The sequence below is a fragment of the Camelina sativa genome, chromosome 11, assembly GCF_000633955.1.
Source record: "Camelina sativa cultivar DH55 chromosome 11, Cs, whole genome shotgun sequence".
NCBI lineage: Eukaryota > Viridiplantae > Streptophyta > Magnoliopsida > Brassicales > Brassicaceae > Camelina > Camelina sativa.
Genome location: NC_025695.1, coordinates 49,546,288 through 49,567,522, shown reverse-complemented (window position 1 = coordinate 49,567,522; position 21,235 = coordinate 49,546,288). Strand labels below are relative to the sequence as shown.

Here is a 21,235-nt window from a genome sequence, read left to right as displayed (position 1 = left end):
GTCGATGGCAACGTAGGTGTATCCGAATTGACCATGGCCGAGGAGCTTGCCGATGGTGTAGAGGTCGTGGAAATCTTTGGCGTAACCAAAATCGGCACGCTTGCCGCAGGGGATGGACCCGCTTCTGCGCTTGGGATCCATATTGATCTTGGGAGGAGCAGCAGACGACTTATTATTATTATTGTTGCGACGGTGGTTGTTATGATTGGTGGTGGTCTGACTACTTCTTCTGCTGCTGCTGCTGCTAGCACCAGTGACTCTAATGGCGGAGAAACACACACCCATGGCGTCCTGCCTCTCTTACAAAATTAAATTAAGAAAGCCGGGGGAGATAGTAGATATGAGAAGAGAAGAAAGAGATTTGGGAACAAAGAAATAAATAATAATAATAATAAAGAGGATTAATAATAGAAAGAAATCGAGAAGAAGAAGAAGAAGAAGAAGAAGAGAGGAAGGAGGAGGAGGGTTGAGTTGGTCAAACCCCAAAGAGCGAGTGAAGAAGCCAGCAGCTGCTCTTAGGAAATACCCTTCTCACTTTCCCCCTTTCTTTCCTTTTTCCTTTTCCTTTTTTTTTTTTTTTTTTTTCATCTGCTTACTACTCTACCAGTTGTATGCACACTTTACACAGTACAATAAAATAGTAGTAAAAATGACACAGCACACTTTTTTTTACATTAGCAGCAACCAACCAGAACAAATACTACTATTATAATTATAGTACCTAAATATATAAATAAGTAGTAATCTCTGTGATATTTATAAAAAAATAATTGTCACTTGTCTCTCTCTAATTTAAACGACGACAAAATAATTAAAAACGTAATGGTGGGTGTGAAAGCGAGAAGACCTTCCTCCTCCCCCAGCCAGCATGTGGGATCTCTACACCATCATCCCATCCCCTCTCTCTCTCGATTCAGTTTTTTTATTTAATTGACAGGAAACGTAATTATGTTTTTTTTACATGCTATTTTATTACTACTAGGTCTCTTTTTTACTCATACTACTAGTACTTATGAATAAATTGTTTACGGGAAAACCAAAGTGTGTAATTATGACGGGAGCCACTTTGCTTGGCAGTATGAATCTCCACTTTGCTTTTTTCTTTTTCTCTTTTTTGCTTATTTTTATACTTGTCCAGATAGAAAAACGTGTGCCTTGTTAGCCTAAACTAATACATTACGCACATATTTAGTGTTGTTTTTGACAAAAACATACTATTATTATGCGACTGGGGAAGGGGGCACCCTCTCGCCAATTCTGATTACTAGTGATCCCAAAACCCGGGCTTCCAATACGCTTAATTATGGCCCAATCCATTACTTTTTACTCAAATTGGAATTTCAATACAAAATCTCGCTTGTATCAGTTTTGTGTTGTTTCAGGCACGGCATGTATTTTCATGACGGTCTTAATTAGCGTGTTATTATTACACACTAACCATGACTAGCTAGAACTGGCGATACGTAGCATTTGTGTAGGATAAATACATACTAGTATACAAAAGTAGTTATACATACATGGTATACAAACGAAATCAAGTATTACTACCTAACCTACCGGCTTCCCATAGTTATCCATTTATCTCTCATGGTGTATATCCCATCGCTCACTTTTTCTAATATATTCAACGAGACAAGTGATCACCATGTCTCTGGCCACCAATCTCTTATCACCAAGTAAGTCGCATTATTTCTTTTCTCCCCTCGCTTCTTCTGGCATGTATTTCTGGGGTTTCTCTATTGCATAGGCATCATAATTAATTTTGTCCATCAGAGACTATTAATTGATTCTTCTTTATTTCCATGCATTCTCCTTTTCTTAATTATGTTAAAGCATATACTACTGTAGTCTTCATCATGGACCTTAATTATAGTAAATGTAATTAAATACGTAACTAGACTTGAGTTGGTCTTCCTCGTCGCCCCTGCCATTGCCTTCCGTGACGCCACTTCACGTCGACGTTTTTACTTTTCCTCCCGCTGTTGAGTCGCCCGCTTCCCACAAAAAGCTTTTCCTCGGTGGTGCAGGTTAGCTAGCATCAATCAGTCAATGTACTGGCAGCCTGTCTGTTTACGCACGCCTAGTTACTTAATTAATTACATATATACATGCATGTGGCTTAATTAATTGCGCACGCAGGGCAGGGATACGATGGTTTGATATTGAAGGCAAGTTCGTGATCGTCACAGTCATCGGAGTCTACCTTGAAGCTATGGCAGGTCCGTCAGTCTCCGTTAAGTGGAAAGGCAAGGATGCCAAGACGTTAACGGAATCCGTGCCTTTCTTCCGTCAACTCGTCACAGGTTTACTTTTTTTTTTTTATTACGTGCCAAATTAATTAATTAATTAATTCATACACTTTTGTCCCTCGTTCACACTTCACACGATTTGTGTAGTTGTATGTTCAAGTCAAACACGTTATAGATTACTTCTTTTTCTAAAAAATTACTTTTTATTCCTTGTGGGGAAAATTAAAGGTGAGTTTGAGAAATTCGTAAGGGTGACGATGAAAGTGAAGTTAACGGGGATACAATACTCGGAGAAAGTAGTAGAATACTGTGAGGAGATCTTGAAAGCGTCAGGAAAGTACACAAGATCTGAAGCCAAAGCCATCCACAAATTCTTGTTGATCTTCAAAGACCAAGATTTCCCTCCAGGCTCTTCAGTCCTCTTCGCTCTCTGCTCAAAAGGCTCCCTCACAGTGAGTGAGCTTGTTTTCTGTTTTCGAGTTTTTGATAATTAACGGAGTAATGAGGGTTTCGTAACTTGTGACTATAGACGAGAGAGTCCCGAGAAATGGAAAAGCCGTGATCAAGAATAAGTTATTGGGTGAGGCAGTTCTTGAGTCTATGATTGGGAAGAATGGTGTGTCCCCTGCAACCAGGAAGAGCCTCGCTGAGAGATTGTCTAAGCTGATGAGCAACAACGCTCGATGAAACTATCAAAGTTCCTACTCAGGATTAAAAATTATCAAGAAAATAAAGACACCGAATCGAGGATGTTCTGCGTTTTAATATGATAACTAATCTAAAATGTAAAGATTGATGTGAACTTAATAATATGACCATCTTAATTATCTTCTATAACGAAGTGATTCTCATTGTCGAGCTATGTAACGAGAGCTTGTAACCCTAGTGGGGACGATTAAGATGGTGGAACACTGGTTCTGTTCACGAGTCGGGTCTGGTCTTGGCATGTTTCTGAACTGCCCAGTCCAAGCTGTGAGTAGTCTGTGTGGGTCGAGCGAAGGCCTTGCTCACTTAGTCTCTAAAGGTGGAGGGTAATGCGTGAGGCTGGTTTCACAGAGCAGCAATCACTTCCCGCTTACAGCAGTGGACGGATTACGGTACGGCGCTACCCAGATCCACTATGGCTCGCTCGATCTCTCAGCTGAACCACTATTTAAAAAAAAAACAAAAAAAACGAAAGTAAAGTATATTTTAATATATAGACATTATAAATATTTATAAAGAAAAAGCTAAATTCATCTTTAGAATTAAATGTATATTTTAAAATATAATTTGATTAGCTTGAAGTATATTTATTTTTATAGTAACTTTAATTTTTTTATTTAAAACAAAAGTCAGTTTTTTATTCAGAATAAAAAATTATGCAAACTAAAGTATATTTTAATAAATAGACATTATAAATATTTATAAATAAATAGCTGAATTCATCTTTCATTTAAAGAGAGAACTAAATGTATATTTAAAAATATAATTTGATTAGTTTGAAGTTCCTGTCATAAATTTATTTTTATAGTAATTTTGATTTTTAAAAAATTTAAAACAAAAATCTGTTTTTTATTCAGAATTAAAAATATTATGAATTTTGTCACATATTTTATTAACTTACATATTCTATCAAATATTTTGTAACTCTCATATTTATAATCATATCGAGACTCAAATATTTAAAATGAAGGTTATCAAAAAATTTAACCACATATAAAAATAAAAATTATACTTATATATGTTCTGCAAGCATATGGTTTATACCTGTATACTTTTTTGCAAGCATGTGGTTCATTCGTGTATACTTTCTGCAAGCATGTGGTTCATCCCACATCCTAATGCTGATATATTCTTGCGCTTTGAAAAAAATCAATTTTATTTAAACTGAAATTATAATAAATAATACCAACATAATATTTATATTTTTCAATCACCAATCCCATCTAAATGGTCCGAGAAAATAATGTGAAGTCAAATGAAATAAATAATTTATTTAGTCTTTTCAATTCCTAGATGAAAATAACTAAATGATGGTCATCATACATACCTAATCATCTTCTTGAAAGCTTAATTTCAAAGTATCAGTCTTTAACACTACTTTTGAAATAATTGACTCAATTTTTAAAATTATGTAATTTTCGCATGAAAATATGACTGATCAGTCTGAAAAGTAAAATTTATTGGGTCAAGTGTTTAGGAGATCTCAGTAAAAAAGATATTATAGTGTGTTGGAACATAAAAAGCACAACATCCTAAATAATGAATGAACGAATAAAAAATATAACTTTAAGTAGCGAAAACATTATAATGTAACAGTTATACATATCTTTTTAATATATTTTACTCATATTTTATCATGTTAATTTCAATCGGTCACCACATAGTGAAGAATATTTACAAGTTTGAATTATTTAATATTGGAGCTTAAAGGAGAAAAAGAAAAAATTGTTAATAGTGTAAAGGGCAGATTGATGGATGAACGGTGGGCTAAATGAAGGGACGCAAAAGGCCCATTAAGAGAAAAACGTATCCGATTTCTGTAAACAAGGAAATAATAACACAACGGCTAGTTTTTCAGAAACGGCTCCTTCCATCTCTGACTGTACCCAACGGCTACTTTCTTTCAAATAACGCTCCAACGTTTGTTTCTCTAATCCATCATCATATATTTATATCTAATCAATCATATAGTTAAATACTAAACCCACAATTACAATCTCTTGCTCTTCTCTCAGATATAGCGTTTTCTTTCTCAGCCCAGATCCTCAGTAATTTTACTCTTTTTCTTTTTCTTCTCGGATTCAAGTAATGGAGACACCATCATCCACAAGAAGAGTCACGAGGTCTCAGACCCGCTCTGCCACCAATCATCTCTTGTCCTCCTCACGTAAGTCTCTCATATTCTTCTTCTTCTGCTTGTTTCTCTAGAGGTTTTTCCAATTTCTTTTTCGAATTAATTAAGGATTATAAAGGTTTCTTGGTCGAGATTCTTGATTCTAGGGTTTCTTGGTATTTATTGTTTATGGATCTGATCCTTTCTTTTATTATGTCCTCCAGAGAAACCAGAGGATTCGGACAAATGTCAATCCAAGTCTGTACGAGCAAAACCACAACAAGACCGGTCAGCTTTGTTCGACATAACCAACGACTCACCGATCGTAGGTCTGGCGATGCAGACACCATCTTCAGGTGTGGTTGGGAAGAGGAATATGAGCAGAATCAAGAGGACCCCTGGATCTGGCGAGGCTCTCTTGAGAGGCCAAGTCAAGACCCTCTTGCAGAAGGTCGAAGAAGAAGCAGTTCTCACCAAGATTTCGATGGAGTCTCGTCCTTTCATCCATCTCGTTACTTCTCCCATGGGACTTCTCGCTCCGACTCCGGCCAACACCCCACAAGTTCTCAATTTCTCTGTTGACAACGAAGCGCAGGTTTTGATCACGTCTCCGGTTGTTGCAGGCCGGCAATTCAGAGCACCCTCTCAGTCTCAGGTTATATATATATAAAAACATATGAAATCTCTCTGTTTTGATAACTTTGGTGTGGGGAGGTTTTTGTAACATTGGTGTGTACTTTGCAGGTGGTGGTGGAAAGCAACATGTTTGATGAGAAAGAAGAGAGCTTGGAGTTAGAGAGGAGCTCCTCCAGCATAACGCGGTCATTGCTGCTCGACTTTAGTGATAAATCAGAAGTGTGGGAGAGCTCAGACTGCTCCTCCTCTGTGTTGACAAAAAGTCCTGAGGATGATAACTCATCGGCGTGGTCGATGCAAGTCAATGCAAGTACCAAAGACGAAGAAGAGGTTGATGAAGAGGAACAAGCGTATTCTTACTACGAAGCAGAGGAGGAGGAGATTGTGGATGTGTTGTGTGAGGGAATGAGAAAGATGAGCGTAGTAGCCAAAGGGAAACACACTCGATTCGTGTACGGCAGTGAAGATGAAGAGGAGGAGGACGAGATTGTGGAAGCCAAAGAGCAATCCTCCTCCCCTGGAGTGTTGCGTTTGAAAGGCTTTCCTACACCAACAGGGAAACATGTCAGATTCGCCGGTGATGGAATATGAGAATGAGAGAGCCTCCTCCGAGTCCGAACCTTTTCGTTTTTTTCTTTTTCTTTTTTGGAGTCGTAATGTCGTATGAGACAAATTATCCTCAACTGTCTCTCGACGACTTTCATATGACTCATCTTGTTGCTTCATATAATATGATTGATTCCCTGTTTCTGATTCTTGTTATTTTTCAATAACTCCCAAACTTTAATCGGAATATTATGACTACTCTTTTCGTTTTTAATTACTTCTCTTGCTTTGTTGTGCAATTTGATCAAACTGTTGATCTGTTTCAAAAAAACTGAGTATAGGAGAAACAGTAAAGAAGAAGAAAGATAAAAACTGTTCTCTCTTTTACTCAAAACACAACTTTCTTGTTATTATTGAAAACTGAATGTGTACCGACACAACCCAAACAATAAGAGTTATATGTAACTCCATTATAACATCTGCATAGTTAATTCAGTAGTATTCTAGTTTTTTTATTGGTTCGTGAGTCATGACTTCGATTGCAAATATATAAGATAAATTATTTGGTTCTTCTTCTCTCTTATCAATAATAAACCAATGTACTTGGTCAATTACGAATCATCACTACTAAGTTAATATATACTCCATGAGTATATTTTTTTTTTAAGTATCGGATATACACATGAGCTGTCCTTTTCGTTTTCGACATAGACCCAATACGAATTAACAAATCCATCGTCTCTTTATTATTAAACCATCCAAATTTGTCTATATCTAGGATGATCATATCAATTATATATCTCTTTTTAGTTTTTGTATTGGCCGGTGAGTCGGCTTCAATGTTTTAACAAGGCAATGATATGTATAAATAAGCTTGTGTATATACAATTCAATATAGTATTATGTTGTGATTTATATTGGTAAAAATTTCCGCATGTGACCATGTGAAAATCATCAGACGTCAATAAAGACAATGACCCGCATGCACTCTCTATTTATTGTGCAGCAAAGCCTTGAGACAACTCTTTCAACTCTGCCCCATCTTGTAGATCCATTCGTAGACACAATACTGCCCCTGCCCATTCGATGCAAGTATGTTGTACTAGTAGACTAGTAGTATATGTTTCTGTGACTTACAAAAAGTCGATTAAATTCATCTTTGACAAACGAGAGCCACATACCTAACAAAAGAAATGCTTTAAATGCCTATTTGCATGCGAATGAGAGATATGGTCTTGAAATGTCCCGACCATGTTATAAACACACAACATTAAATGTACCATTCACCAAAATATAAAACTTGGCCGGCCTTAAAAGGATTTTTCTTTTTTTTTTGTTAAATATATAAAGTCGTACTGTGTTTGATATTGGAACTTGGAAGTGTCCATAACAAAAGACAAAAACCACCAATAAGATAAATAAAACTGCGCCTCTTTTTCTCGATCATTCAGATTCTCGTTTATAAATAAAACCCCACATGCGACAGCTGAAGAGGACACACACTTAACTTAATCATATCAAAGCTTGTAGATGATGAAGACCAAGAACTCCGGCGCCGGATGTGTCCCCCGTGTAAAAACCAACTCGAGAACCACCAGTGATCGGGAGATTAGTGTTACCCCTTTGACTCTTCTCTACCGGTTTCGCGAAGCAGTTCTCGGCCTCATCATGATATCTGCCGTCTCGAAGTCCACATCTGGCCGCCGTAACAAAAAGCCGCCGACCAAAAAGTACTATAACCCCACCGATACATATCACAGCGAAGCCGTGGCCGACTGTATTGAGTTTATCAGAACCAAGAAGGCTATCCACGAGGAAAACGCCCGCTAACATTGTCGTTACTTGTGTCCTTATTGTGTCGTCTGTTATGCTTAAATTAGTAAATCATAAAACAGGTTGAATAAAAAAAAAAGTTACCGTAATTGGTACTACTTGTATGTTGTGTATATGCGCCTTGCTTGATATTTTTGGGTTTGGGATTAAACGATTAAGTATTAGTAATTTAGTATTGATTCATTGTAAATTAGAATTTCTAGTACTCTCGGAAATTTACAGCTAAAGTTAAGAAAAAAGAAATCAATGTTTTTGTTACCGTATAAGAAAGAAGACTTTAATTAACAATACATAAAGTAACTCAAAATTTCGTATACAGTATTGTGTTTTGTAAAAGTATCTCTTCATGAGTTATATCAGATTGTGATTTACTCGGGTGGATTATGTTACATTGTTACTCTAATCAAAAACTGTATAATATAAAATACTAAACTAATCTAAAAGTTGCATAGAAACTTTGAAAACATCTTTATATTTTGAAACGGGAGGATGTGTAGAATATTACACAAGTTTGGATAAAAAAATCGAGTATGGATTTGTAACCGGCCTAATTGCGGCGATCGAGTATTATTAACAATACAAATGCATAGTATAGAGTAACTCAAATTTCGTATACAAATGCTTGTGATTATGTTATTACCAAATTTGACAAGTAGTAAAAACAAGTTTCGATAGGAATATCGGGTATTGATTTGTAACCGGGCCCCATTGCGCTAAGTCAACGATCGTACACTTGGACCACATAATTGGGCCTCTATATGTAAAGAATTGAGAGAGCCCATAGTTAAAAAGTTTGGCCCAAATAGAAGATCAGTATCTCAGTTAAGGCGGTGGAAGACGTCGATCAAGTCGAAGCCCTTTGTTAGGGCTTTCTATCTACAGATCACCGGCGGTATTGGTGGTCATCGTCGTGTCGGAGCAATGGTTGGTGAGTGCAGTTGGTGTCATGAGATATCTTACTTTTTCGGTGGTTTAGCAAGTAATTGATTGTGAATGGTGGAAATTTTTATTGGCAGAGAGAGAGGAGCGAGTTTCACTGGAACTCAGCGAAGAACTTATACAGAGCATGGAACCTGGCGCCGTTTTCAGAGACTATGTAATTTCTCTCTTTGCCCCTTCTTTGTGTATTTCTCTAGCTGACATTTAAAAGGGTTTTAAATTAAAGGACAGAGCTTTTTTTTTTTTTTTTTATGTTTCAAGAATTGCAGGATCAGCTCCATTGACTTTCACAAAACTTCTACTTATATGGTGACTGCTAGCGACGATGACTCAATTCGTCTCTATGATGTTGCAACCGCTTCGTGAGCTTTCCTTCTCCTATACTCTCTTTGCCTTGGACCTTTTTCTCTTGGCAATTACTCAATTCAGTGTTTCTTCTTCTTCTTCTTCTTCTTGTTTCAGATGTCTCAAGACAATTAATAGCAAAAAGTACGGTGTTGATCTTGTTTGCTTCACTTCCCATCCCACCACTGTCATCTACTCTTCCAGAAACGGATGGGACGGTGAGCTCAATTTCATGTGCATTGCTTTTCATCATTCTTTCATTTACTTTTTTTAACTAACTTTGATATCTTTCTTGTTAAGACTCTCTGAGGCTTCTCTCTTTGCACGATAACAAGTACTTGCGTTACTTCAAAGGACATCATGACAGGTTTATTTCTTTTTCTGTTTCTTCTTCTGGTTCAACCTTTTTCATTTCATTACCGGATGGTGTTTAAATTGTTCCATATATTTTCTACCGCAGAGTTGTTTCGCTTAGCTTGTGCTCTGGTGGTGAGTGCTTTATCTCCGGTTCTCTTGATCGAACTGTTTTGCTTTGGGATCAAAGGGTCGAGAAATGCCAGGTACTTTACCTTTTATTTTCTTAGCCTAGGTATGTCTTATGTCAGTCACCACCATATATATAACTCTGATCATTTGGTTTAAACATAGGGTCTCTTACGAGTCCAAGGAAGGCCTGCTGCAGCATATGATGATCAAGGGTTAGTTTTTGCAATTGCCTTTGGTGGATACATAAGAATGTTTGATACCCGTATGTACGAAAAGGTTTGTTATTGACTAATGCTTACCAATGATCCTTCTGTTCTTTAGCAGCCTGATGGGCCACTTATATTCACTTTCCTTGTTAGAAATTTTCTTTCTTGCATAGGGTCCTTTTGAAATATTTTCCGTTGGTGGTGATCTTTCTGAGGCAAACGTTGTGAAATTTAGTAATGATGGAAGGCTCATGCTGCTCACTACCATGGATGGTTATATTCATGTGCTTGATTCGTTTCGTGGAACACTCGTATGCCTTCAGCTTCCCTTGCTCTTCCCTATTTTCATTTCATTTTCTCACACATAACAAAAAAATACACACAAAAATTGCTGGTTATGTGACTCTTTTTTTGGGTCAATTACGTTGCAGCTATCCACATATAGTGTGAAACCAGTAGCTGAAGCATCGACATTGGATGCAACCTTCAGTCCTGAAGGGATGTTTGTTGTTTCAGGTAACCTTAGAGTTTTATCTGAGTTGGATGATGCATAATTGTGCAGAGACACTTCCTCACATGTAAAAACGACCCTTTTCGGTTTTTTTTTTTTTTGTATGGTAGGTTCAGGGGATGGTAGTACCCATGCATGGGGTGTAAGGAGTGGAAAACAGGTTGGACTAGCAAAGTAGCCGTAGTTTTGTTGTTCCAAGATGGGAAAGTTTGCTGGTATATATGTATGTGTTGATTGGATACTTGAATGTGTGTGTAGGTACATAGTTGGATGGGTATAGGCAGTGGTGATCCCCCGGTCATAAAATGGGCGCCGGGAAGTCCAATGTTTGTGACAGGCTCTTCGGAGCTTTCATTTGTAATCCCGGACTTGTCAAAATTGCCAGCTTACTCCATAAGGAAATAGGAGTGAAAGTGACGGTATACGTCGGTCTTTACCATATGTAAAGGAGTCCTCAGTTAAGGCTTTGGTTGAGACTTGAGACTGTGTTGTTGGTGAAGCCAGTAACTTATTCCTGATTATTTTTTTTTGTTTGTCTTTGTATTCTAACAAGATGCTCTTGTACCCTAATTAAAGATAGATAAATCCCCAAGGCTCTCAATGAGACTGTTTCTGTCTGATCGATCAGAGACTGAGTTAAAAATAGTGGGCCGACACAATAGTATTAGTAGTAAAAAAAGGCTCAATCAATAAAGGCCCCAACTCTTGATTACATCTAAAATAAGAATTTTGTTGCCGTCGTCGGTCAGAAACTAAACTTTGTGCCAAACTTAAAAACTAATTTTGTGTGGGTTGAGTTCTCCCGACGACACTTTGTTTCGTTCCCTCTCGGTTTGATCGATCGGCCGGTGCCTGATTGCGTTTTGATTTCCGAAATCTCCGGCCAAAGTTCAATCTAGGTCTGTCATTTTCATTTTTCCTCCTAGTTACAATTTTGTTATCTCATAAAAAGATCTCTCTCTTTTTCATTTCTGGGGTTGTGTGTTGCGATCCGATCCGATTGATCGTTGTTGAAATATTTAAGAGTCAGAAAAAATATGGTTGCTTCTTGAAGGGTTTCTGTAAAAAAAGAAAAAGTTGGTTTTTTACTATTTGGAAGTCAATTTGCCCCAATCTTGTATGTGTATGGCAGTTTCTTACCGATTTCATTCATCTTTTTTTTTGTGGGATCAATCAAGTATGGCTGCAAAGGAACTGGTTTCTACCTCAAGCTTAGAGTCTATCATCACTGAGGATCATCACCACATCTTGATCCGAGCTATGGATACTAGGAGCACCATCGAGAGATTCCCAACTGTTGAGGACTCTGCTCTGCTTTCCAAAGACGAGGAGATTGACATTCTCTGGAGCCGCGTTAACACTGCTACAGCGTTGTTGTCCTACCTTAAGTCAAAAGCAACTTCTGTGGCTGCTGCCGATTTAGCCAATCTATCTCTTGGAACTGACCAGCTCCAGTTATCCCTCGATGGCACTTTTGTCACTGAGATGCTCAACCATGTAGACACCGTTACAGGCGTCATGGAGTCTCTGGCTAGGCGTGCTATCATCGCCGAATCACAAGCCGCATTCGAGAAAGCTAAGCTTATATCAAGTCAAGAAGAGATTCAGAGAAAGGTTGGCCAAATCGACAACATGTCCACCAAACTAGAGGACATGGAAAAGTTTGCTCTTGGGACCAGTAGTATTCTCTGTGAAATGCGGCAGAGGGTTGATGACTTGGTCCAAGAGACTTCTAGACAGAAGCTTAGAGCTACCGAAAATGAGCTGGAACTCAGTCGTGTCAGGAGAGACTTTGAGTCGCTTAAATCCTATGTTACAAGTCTCATCAGCGTCAGAGAAACACTCGTCTCATCCGAGAAGCAGTTCCAAACCATCGAGAGACTTTTTGAACGGTGAGCATGTCTTCTACTACACTACTTGTTAATTTCTTGGCTTTCCATCTATCTGCCTACTCCTAGAATTAGCAACTTGTCTTTGATAGTTGATAGCCATTACAGAGCAGACTTAGCATCGTGGAATTTCTCATCATTTTTTTACTCTATCCTTAGGTGTTTGATAACGACTAGTCTCGAAAACTCCATACTTGTTTGTGTAGTAAAGAGTTATATAAATTTTCTTTCCTATTGTGATTGTGAGTTCATGGGGGTCAATGATATGATGAAACAGGCTTGTTGCAAAGACAACGCAGTTGGAAAGCGAGAAAGTACAGAAGGAAGCAGAGGTTCAAAAACTAATGGAAGAGAATGTAAGACTGACCGCTCTTGTGGACAAGAAAGAGGCACAGCTTCTCGCCATGAATGAGCAGTGCAAAATGATGGCCCTAAGCTCTATTTGATGAAGATTGCCTATTTTTTCTTTCTTCCACATGTAATATATATATAAAAAAAAACCTCATTTGATACAACTTCCATGTTTGTTGATATCCAAAAGGCAAAAAAAATAATCGTCTTGGAAGACTCTCTGTGTTAATTGTACATTCTCTGCATATAAAATTGAACTGTGGTTTATCTTGCTCCAGGGTTTAGGGTTTTAGGCTTTGATAGAAATGTCTCTATGGGAGAATTGCAAACCGGTTGGGTCTGGTCAGACCCGAGAGACCGGTAATGATTGATTGGCGGCTGCACGAGACTGTATGGGCTTTCTGTTATATTTCCGTTAATGGGGTTTTGTCTGTAATACATCATTGCTCCATTTCTTTCATCCACAGAACATGAAGAGCCGTCGTCGCCCATGTTCTCTTCATCAATCTAAAAATCCCTGACATTCATTTTTTTTGTATCTATATATATATATCTATATTTTGTGGTAGATGTAATTTCTTCACTCATCATACTCAAAATTACATGATCTTAATCTATAGAAACATGGGGAACTCACAGTTTAATTTGTCACACATATCCCAAGATTGTATAGTGGCATTAGTTTTTATATATCTTTCAAAAGATATATGGAACATACATCTTATATACATGTCTAAAATGGAATAGTGTTGCACATGGTGAGTCCCATAACGTTGAAACATCATGTTAAGACACAGTTTACTAATTCTCTCTATGAGTGTGTGGGTGCAATTAACATGTGAAATTATATTTTATAATATTCCTATATATATATATGTATGTGGTTGTGCGTATAAATATGAGTCACCACCACTATCTCTTTATCTATCGAGTCAAACGGAGAAGCAGAAACACAGAGAGCCAAGAGAAAGAGGATCTTTGCGATCGATGGGAGTAGAAAGGGGAAGTGGTAAGGCTCTGAAGCAGATGTTAAAGAGATGTTCGAGTTTGGGGAAGAAGAGCAACGTCGACGTTAACTTTAACGGCGTCCCCAAAGGTCACTTCGTGGTCTACGTTGGTCACTCCAGATCCCGGCACGTCATCCCCATCTCCTTCCTCACGCACCCCATCTTCCAGGTATAACCTGCATGGATCGATCTTCTTCTCATTATTGCGTCCATATATATGTCTTTCCTTTTGGTTTTAATGTTATGCATATCCATATGTTTGATACTTATATGAATATTCAGATGTTGCTGCAACAGTCTGAGGAAGAGTTTGGGTACTTCCAAGACAGTGGCCTAACCATCCCTTGTGATGAACACTTCTTTCAATCTCTTATTTCCTCCATTAATCCTTGACGCCCGGGACATGTATTATGGCTATATATATATGTACCTACTTGTGTATATCTTTTCGTCTTAAAATTATAATTCTCATGTATTAATTTATAGTGCATGATGTCCTTTGAGAGTTGTAGAGTTCACGTTACGTACGTACTTTTGTTTTAACCTCATTTTGTTGGATGAATTCTATAAACAAAAAGCGTTATTTCGCTTGAAGGCGAGGGAAGCTAAACTAGGACAGATCATACACCAGAACTATATCATCTCTCCATCATTGTTTGTATATTCTGATTGGACCCCCACATTTTTGTCCTTTTTTCATGTATATATATCCCTAACATAACATCAACACATTTTCGCCCTCGACACACATGGACCCTTTCTTCACCAAATAGAGAGGGTCACTGCAGGTAACGTATAGCTCTCAACACACGACCAAAATTGTCAAAGTTTTGATGATATTTATATTCTATAGTTATTATTCGAACATATGCCCTATTATATATTATTCATTTGAGCATTTGAATTTTGTAAATAGTCTACTTCACTCCCAAGTAAACGCGCATGGATATGTGTATACATGACACAATAACCTACCTTGAAAGTGGACTTTATCCATAATGGTGTCACGGATAAGCCCTAGTCGCAAAAACAACAATGTTATAAGATTTAGATATCTCATAATATGTTTAATAAAATTTGGGAGGTGGTATGTCCCCACAAGGCACCACCACAAAAACACGACAATGACATATTCCCTGTCATTATTAAAATTTCAGATTAAGTTGCAAAACAATAATTTATATAAGTACACGTCTTCTGTATTGCACAAATTTCGGACACTTGGCTCCCAAAGTATGATTTGATGTCATCATGGTATTAATATTGGTATCGTATAAGCGGTGACGTAATTGATGTGGCAACGACGATCATTAATTTGTTCTTAACAAGTGATATTGATCATGACTAGCTAGAAATTATATGATTGTCTTATTAACCCCCATCCGATCATTCATATCCCGTGAAAAACAAATCTTGACATAACCGTTTCGGTTGATCGTTATGGCTTAACACTACACAACGAGTTTTGGATAAACTCTAGCTCTTTAATAAGCACAAATCATATTATTGGTGTATAAATATTGATTGAAATATAGAACAGACAAGAAATTGTGAGTTTTAGTTGAGAGGAGGGAGGTGTGGGGTTCACATGTCGGGTGTTCTTTATGTGAGCTTTTCTACTAATTGGCCCATTGTTCCCCTACTTCCTATATATAATGGGACCAGTTTATATTATCAATCACCAAATATAATGTTTGCATACAAATGATTTTGTACTACCTTTTTAAAGTCATTGTTTTGACTATAGAATAGTTCAATTCCACTATAGGTCCGACTTATATATTTAACAAAACAGAGAATAATAAGGTGGTTATGTTTAATTGTTTCTAATTTTTATTTTATTTACATATGTAAAATAATGGTAGAAAATTGAATTAAACTCTAGAGATATCAGCATTGTTCTTAGGATTATTATATTATCGTAATCCGTCTGCTAAAAGCCTAGAAGTAAACGGTTTAATCCGTCTCAAAACCCTTGGTTGAAATTTTAGAAGTGTTAACCTTGTAGATGGCCAACGGCAAAAAGAGAAGAAAAAGAAGACGGATGACTAACTTTGGGAAACTTGTCAAACAAACTTATCAGAATTTGAATGAAGCTATTTACCAATATTTCAGACATGAACCGATTGGGGTTAAGTTTGACTTGAGTGATACCCGTAGCTGTTTTACGAACCAAACTTGAGCCTCTTAGCTCTGGGAAAGTGAGGGGCAACATCAGTCCACGACCTTTTAGAGCGGTCGTGAAGATACAAGCAACTCTCGCCCAGCCTACACCCTTTGGGTCTGTTAAAGAACATGCACGGTTTCTGAATCTTATTAACCTTTACGACTTTCATGTTATCATCAACTCTACCTTTGTAATTGTTATTTTCATTTGTTGCCGGACTGACTACCCCATGTTCCCTAATGAGGCTCTTGTAGTAGTCTACATTTTTCACGGGTTCTGCAGAAGACACCTGATCATCCCGGTTTGTATTACCATTACGGTTTTGAGGAGCTGTTTCAGTTTGCGCTGATTCTGGTACCCTGTTCATGTCCCAAGTGGACGACATGTTAAGGGGTTGTTTGTTTTGTTCCGAGACTAGAGCATTATCAACTGGGCTTGGTGGTTTCAAGGGAGCAGCAGCTGTGTAAGAATCTTCGAGTCTTGGCAATGGTTTGATCCCAGAAGACAATGGATAGGAATGAACAACCAGGGTGGGTTTTATTGACAGAGCAGTGGAAATGGGCAGAGTGGGTTTGGGGAGTGGGGGATCTGTAGCACAGGATTGAACCGAAACAGGTACATTATGTAGAGGAGGTGGGTTTGAGTCCATGGCGATGTCAGTGTTTAGAGTCGTAACATGATTTGCAGTGTCAAGTGGTTTACCATTCAACAAGTTGTGGACGATAATGGGGTCACTGAGTAACTTGACAAGTAAATGAGCATCGACCTGAGAGCCCTGTTCCTTGGTTAACGAAGACAAAGCTGCAGAAGCAGCGAGACTCAACTGTGGTCCAAGTAGAGAAACAGCATTGAAATCATGAGAAGATTGTAAAGGAGGCTGAGGTTCGTCTTCAATGAAAGCGAGAGGGATACTAGGAGTAGTGCTGTCGTCGTAGTGTGCTTCTGCTACAGCGGGTGAGACGGAAGGACTAGATGAAAACAACAGAGAGAGATAAATTCAGTAGGTAAATATTATAAAACAATGATGGCACAAAAGCAAATTTAAAAGAAAGAAAGCAAACCGAGTAGGGATGACAGAGCGATGGGGATAGAAAGCTTCCAAGACTTTAGAAATCCTCAAGTTCTCAGAAAGAGTTTCGGTGCTGTCACCACCACTCCCGACAAGCAAAGCATCACTGATGATAAACTGTTAAAATTGTGGAATATATAAAGAAACAGAGTGAGTTTGATAAGAAACATAACAACAACATGTAGTTAGTGGGTTACGAGTAAATCCAAAGAGAGAAAAAGGGAGAGGATTGATATAATAATAATAATAAAAGAACCTTAGGGGGGCGTTTCCATTTGATACGAGGAATGTTGTTGTTACGCGTGGATGGAAACACAGTAGTTTCAAATCCAGGAGGAAGAAGATTGGATGATGAAACTTTAGCGGGACAATCTTCAGTTAGAAACATCTTTACCTGTTGAGAGATTTTTTTTTTAAAATGGAGTAGTAAGCAAATGAATGGTGTGTGTGTCGTCCTTTACTCACTCCTTGTCAGAGCAGCCAGCAACAAAGTCGTTTTCAATTCATAGAATAAAGATACTCCATTTTAAAAGAAATAGAAATAAAAGGCCCTACCAACCAACCTAGTACCTACATGTTTCTCACTATTTCAGGTTCATAACAAAGTTTATAAATTGAATCGTTTTATACATTGTTGTTGTTTTGTGTTTGGGGATCTCTTGCTGTTGTTGTTGTTGTTGTTGTTGATTATATATCTAACATCATATTCATTCTCTCTAGATTCAAGTGTGTATGTCATAACTCATAACCCACATCAACAAAAATCAAGGAATAANTTTTTTTTTTTTTTTTTTTTTTTTAAGTTAGTTAATGGAGTAAGCAAATGAATGGTGTGTGTGTGTGTGTCGGCCTTTACTCACTCATAGCTTCTCAGAGCAGCCAGCAACTAAGACGTTTTCAATTCATAGAATAAGATACTCCATTTTAAAGAAAAAGAATAAAAGTCCCCTACCAACCAACCTAGTAACCTACATGTTTCTCACTATTTCAGGTTCATAACAAAGTTTATAAATTGAATCGTTTTACAACATTGTTGTTGTTTAGTTTGGGGATCTCTTGCTGTTGTTGATTATATGTCTAACATCATATTCATTCTCTCTAGATTCAAGTGTGTATGTCATAACTCATAACCCACATCAAAAAATTCCAAGGAAATAAAAAAAGTGGATTTCGCAAAGATAAATTTTAATTAGATTCCCCCACACCATTACCAGATAAAAAAGGTAATTTTTTTTTCTGTTCTTTTCATTAAAAAGTTGGTTGCTTTGAAATTGACTTATCATCATCATCATCATCATCATCATCAATGGTTCAATTTAAAAATAAAATAAAAATCATTTGTTGTAATGGGGAGGGGACGAATGAATGTGCTTAAAAAAAATTAATACCTGACAAAGCCTACTCTGTGATGCCCATGACACTCTTCCTGATGTTTTCTTCTTCATATTTTTCTTTTATTTCAATCTATATATATGAATAGTCTTTTTCTTCTTTTCTTTTTTTTTGGGTTAAGAGACTAGTCAAAAATCACAATAATTAACAAGAGACTCTTCTCACAAACGAAACTAAACGGTTGAGTAATCCTCCTATTTCTCGTATTATCAAACCAAACTCTCTCTTTCTTATCTCGGAAATAGTCTACAGAAGGGACGTCGCCGATACGACTTGTTTTTTTTTTTTTTTTTTTTTTTGGAAGAGTCGAGAGAGCGATAGATATCATATATCGAAGAGTCTCTAATTAAAAACCCTAAAACGGCACAGCACACCCCCACTTCCTTTTTTCTTTAGAGACTTTACAGTTAATAATAATTAGCGAGGCGCTGATTGGCTCTCATTCCTTATTATATTAATTATTCTTCTCATTATTACTGTCAACTATTTTAATTTTACCACTCGCATTTAATAATTAATATTTACAATAAAACTCTTTTCTCGCGTTACGTTTTTTTCTTTCTTTCTTTAAAATTTTGAATCTTATTATTTAGTAGAAATCGTGGAAAACAAAAAAAAGTAACTAAGCTAGGCCCGAGTCTGTAGGTTGGGCCAAACAACGGGCTTTGAAGTGCTGTCCAAACTTTAGTGGGCTAATATGGATATATATATATATAGCACTAAAAGGAGGGAGTTTGCTTGCGTTCAGTTCAGGCATTGAGAAAGATAGAGATGTGTGATAAACTAATGGTAATCGGTCAACGCTTGCCGGCGATTAGCTTAACAATGTACAACTTTACGTACCCACTAATACACACAGCTTGGGACCTTTCTAAGTTACCAAACTAACCCCCTCACTCCCACCTCCGTCCAAATCCTACTTCTTATATAAAGCTCATCACTTTTGGGAGCTTCTAAAATCAAATATATAGAAAGCGCGACGTGCCCAATCATTTTTGTGATCCGATCCGATCCGATCCCATCTCATCAATCAATCAATGGCGTCCCAAGACAGATCTCCTCTTAATGGCGATTCCAACAATACTGCCCAGCCTTTGAAGATTGCCTTGGTCACCGGTATCACCGGCCAGGATGGATCATACCTCACCGAGTTCCTACTCGAAAAAGGCTACCAAGTTCACGGCCTCATCCGACGTTCTTCCAATTTCAACACTCAGCGCATCAACCATATCTACGTCGATCCCCACAATGCCAACACAGCCCGCATGAAGCTCCACTATGCTGATCTCTCCGATGCCTCCTCTCTCCGCCGTTGGCTCGACGTCATCAAGCCTGACGAGGTCTACAACCTTGCTGCTCAGTCCCACGTTGCCGTCTCCTTCGAGATCCCTGACTACACTGCTGATGTCGTCGCTACTGGAGCTCTCCGCCTCCTTGAGGCTGTCAGATCTCACAACATTGACAACGGCCGCTCGATCAAGTACTACCAGGCCGGCTCCTCCGAGATGTTCGGCTCTACTCCTCCTCCTCAGTCCGAGACCACTCCCTTTCATCCCAGATCTCCCTACGCAGCCTCCAAATGCGCCGCTCACTGGTACACCGTCAACTACCGAGAGGCCTATGGTCTGTACGCCTGCAACGGAATCCTCTTCAACCACGAGTCACCTCGCCGGGGTGAGAACTTCGTCACTCGGAAGATCACCCGGGCCTTGGGAAGGATCAAGGTTGGATTGCAGACGAAGCTCTTCCTCGGGAATATACAAGCTTCAAGAGACTGGGGCTTCGCAGGAGACTACGTCGAGGCAATGTGGCTGATGCTGCAGCAGGAGAAACCAGATGACTACGTCGTGGCAACTGAGGAATCACACACCGTCGAGGAGTTTCTGGCGGTGTCTTTCGGGTACGTCGGGCTCAACTGGAAAGACCACGTCGAGATTGACAAGAAGTACTTCCGGCCAACGGAGGTGGACAATCTCAAAGGAGACGCAAGCAAGGCAAAGGAGATGCTGGGGTGGAAGCCTCAAGTAGGGTTCGAGAAGCTGGTCAAGATGATGGTGGACGAAGACCTTGAGCTGGCCAAGAGGGAGAAAGTGCTCGTCGACGCTGGCTACATGGACGCTAAGCAGCAACCTTGATCTTGAACTACCCAAAAGACGAGAGAGTCATCATTATCTTGCTTTTCTTTTTATATATATTGAGATGTATTTTTGTTTCATTCGTTGTTCTTCTCTTTTGTTGTTTCAAGTTGTTCAGCTGCGAATAGTCCATTGTGGATGTTGTACCAAAAGGCAAACAGAAAATATTTATTACATATGAATTTTCCCTTTATCGCAACAATGGGTTCCTACTGTTTACCAGCGAGATTATACAACTCAGAAAATCAAACCAACGTAAAAAAGACATGATCATGCATCTATGCAAACTCAAATGAGATCAGTAAAATATAACTAGACGTATTCCGAATCACCAATCTAACTATTTGTTAAAGATATTTTACTTACTCTTATGGATCTTGTTTAGAAGAGAGAGTAGTAATGTTTAGACTGACCGAATCAGGGGATGCAAGAGAAAAAGGCGTGACAGTGGACCTAAGAGATTCAGGTCCCTCAGAATTAATTCTCTTACATAATGTATCGCAGTTGTTGATCACCTCAGTTAACCTTCCCTTAAGCTCGCCGAGCTCCACCTGCAAACCATGAACTAGAAAGATGTGCCAAGTATAAGATAAATGGATATAATGCAGTCCCTCCAGTGTGTAAAACCCTGAGAGTAAAAAAAAAAAAAAAAAAAA

At 38.2% G+C, this 21,235-nt stretch overlaps 9 protein-coding genes across 10 annotated transcripts in view; 6 read left to right on the top strand and 3 right to left on the bottom strand.

The window, feature by feature from the left end:
* The window catches only part of LOC104727419 (calcium-dependent protein kinase 28-like), a gene marked incomplete in the record, with an annotated part of 2,349 nt that extends 1,809 nt beyond the window's left edge, over positions 1-540 (bottom strand). The window contains 1 exon segment of the mRNA XM_010446523.2: positions 1-540. Coding sequence (XP_010444825.1) covers positions 1-285 — 285 coding nt within the window.
* LOC104727418 (chalcone--flavonone isomerase 2-like) lies at positions 1,520-3,076 on the top strand. Its single transcript, XM_010446521.1, has 4 exons — positions 1,520-1,676; positions 1,899-2,027; positions 2,145-2,303; positions 2,478-3,076. The coding sequence occupies exons 1-4, from the start codon at positions 1,646-1,648 to the stop codon at positions 2,741-2,743; spliced, it is 585 nt and encodes a 194-aa protein (XP_010444823.1). The 5' UTR covers positions 1,520-1,645; the 3' UTR covers positions 2,744-3,076.
* On the top strand, positions 4,920-6,523 carry LOC104727417. The gene is made up of 3 exons (XM_010446520.2): positions 4,920-5,121; positions 5,292-5,722; positions 5,812-6,523. Exons 1-3 carry the CDS (start codon positions 5,043-5,045, stop codon positions 6,292-6,294), a joined length of 993 nt encoding a protein of 330 aa, XP_010444822.1. The 5' UTR covers positions 4,920-5,042; the 3' UTR covers positions 6,295-6,523.
* On the top strand, positions 8,894-11,165 carry LOC104727416 (WD repeat-containing protein 82-B-like). The gene is made up of 11 exons (XM_010446518.2): positions 8,894-9,010; positions 9,099-9,178; positions 9,283-9,383; positions 9,484-9,584; positions 9,667-9,733; positions 9,827-9,926; positions 10,015-10,128; positions 10,232-10,369; positions 10,490-10,574; positions 10,680-10,729; positions 10,828-11,165. The coding sequence occupies exons 1-11, from the start codon at positions 9,004-9,006 to the stop codon at positions 10,972-10,974; spliced, it is 990 nt and encodes a 329-aa protein (XP_010444820.1). The 5' UTR covers positions 8,894-9,003; the 3' UTR covers positions 10,975-11,165.
* LOC104727415 lies at positions 11,184-13,080 on the top strand. Its single transcript, XM_010446517.2, has 3 exons — positions 11,184-11,468; positions 11,748-12,461; positions 12,736-13,080. The coding sequence occupies exons 2-3, from the start codon at positions 11,749-11,751 to the stop codon at positions 12,902-12,904; spliced, it is 882 nt and encodes a 293-aa protein (XP_010444819.1). The 5' UTR covers positions 11,184-11,468; position 11,748; the 3' UTR covers positions 12,905-13,080.
* Positions 13,726-14,410, top strand: LOC104727414 (auxin-induced protein 15A-like). The gene is made up of 2 exons (XM_010446516.1): positions 13,726-13,985; positions 14,099-14,410. The coding sequence occupies exons 1-2, from the start codon at positions 13,797-13,799 to the stop codon at positions 14,207-14,209; spliced, it is 300 nt and encodes a 99-aa protein (XP_010444818.1). The 5' UTR covers positions 13,726-13,796; the 3' UTR covers positions 14,210-14,410.
* LOC104729107 (zinc finger CCCH domain-containing protein 68-like) lies at positions 15,982-18,497 on the bottom strand. Its single transcript, XM_010447998.1, has 4 exons — positions 18,441-18,497; positions 17,309-17,446; positions 17,045-17,169; positions 15,982-16,951 (listed from the first exon to the last, which is right to left on the bottom strand). The coding sequence occupies exons 1-4, from the start codon at positions 18,495-18,497 to the stop codon at positions 15,982-15,984; spliced, it is 1,290 nt and encodes a 429-aa protein (XP_010446300.1).
* On the top strand, positions 19,161-20,761 carry LOC104727411 (GDP-mannose 4,6 dehydratase 1). Its single transcript, XM_010446514.2, has one exon. It carries the CDS (start codon positions 19,482-19,484, stop codon positions 20,577-20,579), a length of 1,098 nt encoding a protein of 365 aa, XP_010444816.1. The 5' UTR covers positions 19,161-19,481; the 3' UTR covers positions 20,580-20,761.
* LOC104727413 overlaps positions 20,729-21,235 on the bottom strand; it is a 1,740-nt gene continuing 1,233 nt past the window's right edge. The window contains exons 5-6 of one of the 2 annotated variants that reach the window (XM_010446515.2): positions 21,207-21,235; positions 20,731-21,144 (exon numbers count right to left, since the gene is read on the bottom strand). The exon at positions 21,207-21,235 is cut by the window's right edge and continues 113 nt beyond it. In XM_010446515.2, coding sequence (XP_010444817.1) covers positions 20,948-21,144; positions 21,207-21,235 — 226 coding nt within the window. In that variant the 3' untranslated portion in view covers positions 20,731-20,947. Of the gene's footprint in view, positions 21,155-21,206 lie in introns of both variants that reach the window. The other variant, XM_019231481.1, reaches the window with a different exon arrangement.

What these genes read in the sequence shown, in the direction of transcription:
- LOC104727418 (XM_010446521.1), top strand. Translation starts at nt 1,646, where the DNA reads ATGTCTCTGGCCACCAATCTCTTATCACCAA. An exon ending in CACCAATCTCTTATCACCAA is followed by an intron (nt 1,677 to 1,898) that starts GTAAGTCGCATT and finishes ATACGTAACTAG; the next exon opens with ACTTGAGTTGGTCTTCCTCG. An exon ending in GCTTTTCCTCGGTGGTGCAG is followed by an intron (nt 2,028 to 2,144) that starts GTTAGCTAGCAT and finishes CACGCAGGGCAG; the next exon opens with GGATACGATGGTTTGATATT.
- LOC104727417 (XM_010446520.2), top strand. Translation starts at nt 5,043, where the DNA reads ATGGAGACACCATCATCCACAAGAAGAGTCACGAGGTCTCAGACCCGC. An exon ending in TCATCTCTTGTCCTCCTCAC is followed by an intron (nt 5,122 to 5,291) that starts GTAAGTCTCTCA and finishes TATGTCCTCCAG; the next exon opens with AGAAACCAGAGGATTCGGAC. An exon ending in GAGCACCCTCTCAGTCTCAG is followed by an intron (nt 5,723 to 5,811) that starts GTTATATATATA and finishes TGTACTTTGCAG; the next exon opens with GTGGTGGTGGAAAGCAACAT.
- LOC104727416 (XM_010446518.2), top strand. An exon ending in AAAGGGTCGAGAAATGCCAG is followed by an intron (nt 9,927 to 10,014) that starts GTACTTTACCTT and finishes GTTTAAACATAG; the next exon opens with GGTCTCTTACGAGTCCAAGG. An exon ending in AGGGATGTTTGTTGTTTCAG is followed by an intron (nt 10,575 to 10,679) that starts GTAACCTTAGAG and finishes TTTGTATGGTAG; the next exon opens with GTTCAGGGGATGGTAGTACC.
- LOC104727415 (XM_010446517.2), top strand. Translation starts at nt 11,749, where the DNA reads ATGGCTGCAAAGGAACTGGTTTCTACCTCAAGCTTAGAGTCTATCATC. An exon ending in ATCGAGAGACTTTTTGAACG is followed by an intron (nt 12,462 to 12,735) that starts GTGAGCATGTCT and finishes ATGATGAAACAG; the next exon opens with GCTTGTTGCAAAGACAACGC.
- LOC104727414 (XM_010446516.1), top strand. Translation starts at nt 13,797, where the DNA reads ATGGGAGTAGAAAGGGGAAGTGGTAAGGCTCTGAAGCAGATGTTAAAG. An exon ending in TCACGCACCCCATCTTCCAG is followed by an intron (nt 13,986 to 14,098) that starts GTATAACCTGCA and finishes ATGAATATTCAG; the next exon opens with ATGTTGCTGCAACAGTCTGA.
- LOC104729107 (XM_010447998.1), bottom strand. Translation starts at nt 18,497, where the DNA reads ATGAAGAAGAAAACATCAGGAAGAGTGTCATGGGCATCACAGAGTAGG. An exon ending in AATGGAAACGCCCCCCTAAG is followed by an intron (nt 17,170 to 17,308) that starts GTTCTTTTATTA and finishes CAATTTTAACAG; the next exon opens with TTTATCATCAGTGATGCTTT. An exon ending in CGCTCTGTCATCCCTACTCG is followed by an intron (nt 16,952 to 17,044) that starts GTTTGCTTTCTT and finishes GTTTTCATCTAG; the next exon opens with TCCTTCCGTCTCACCCGCTG.
- LOC104727411 (XM_010446514.2), top strand. Translation starts at nt 19,482, where the DNA reads ATGGCGTCCCAAGACAGATCTCCTCTTAATGGCGATTCCAACAATACT.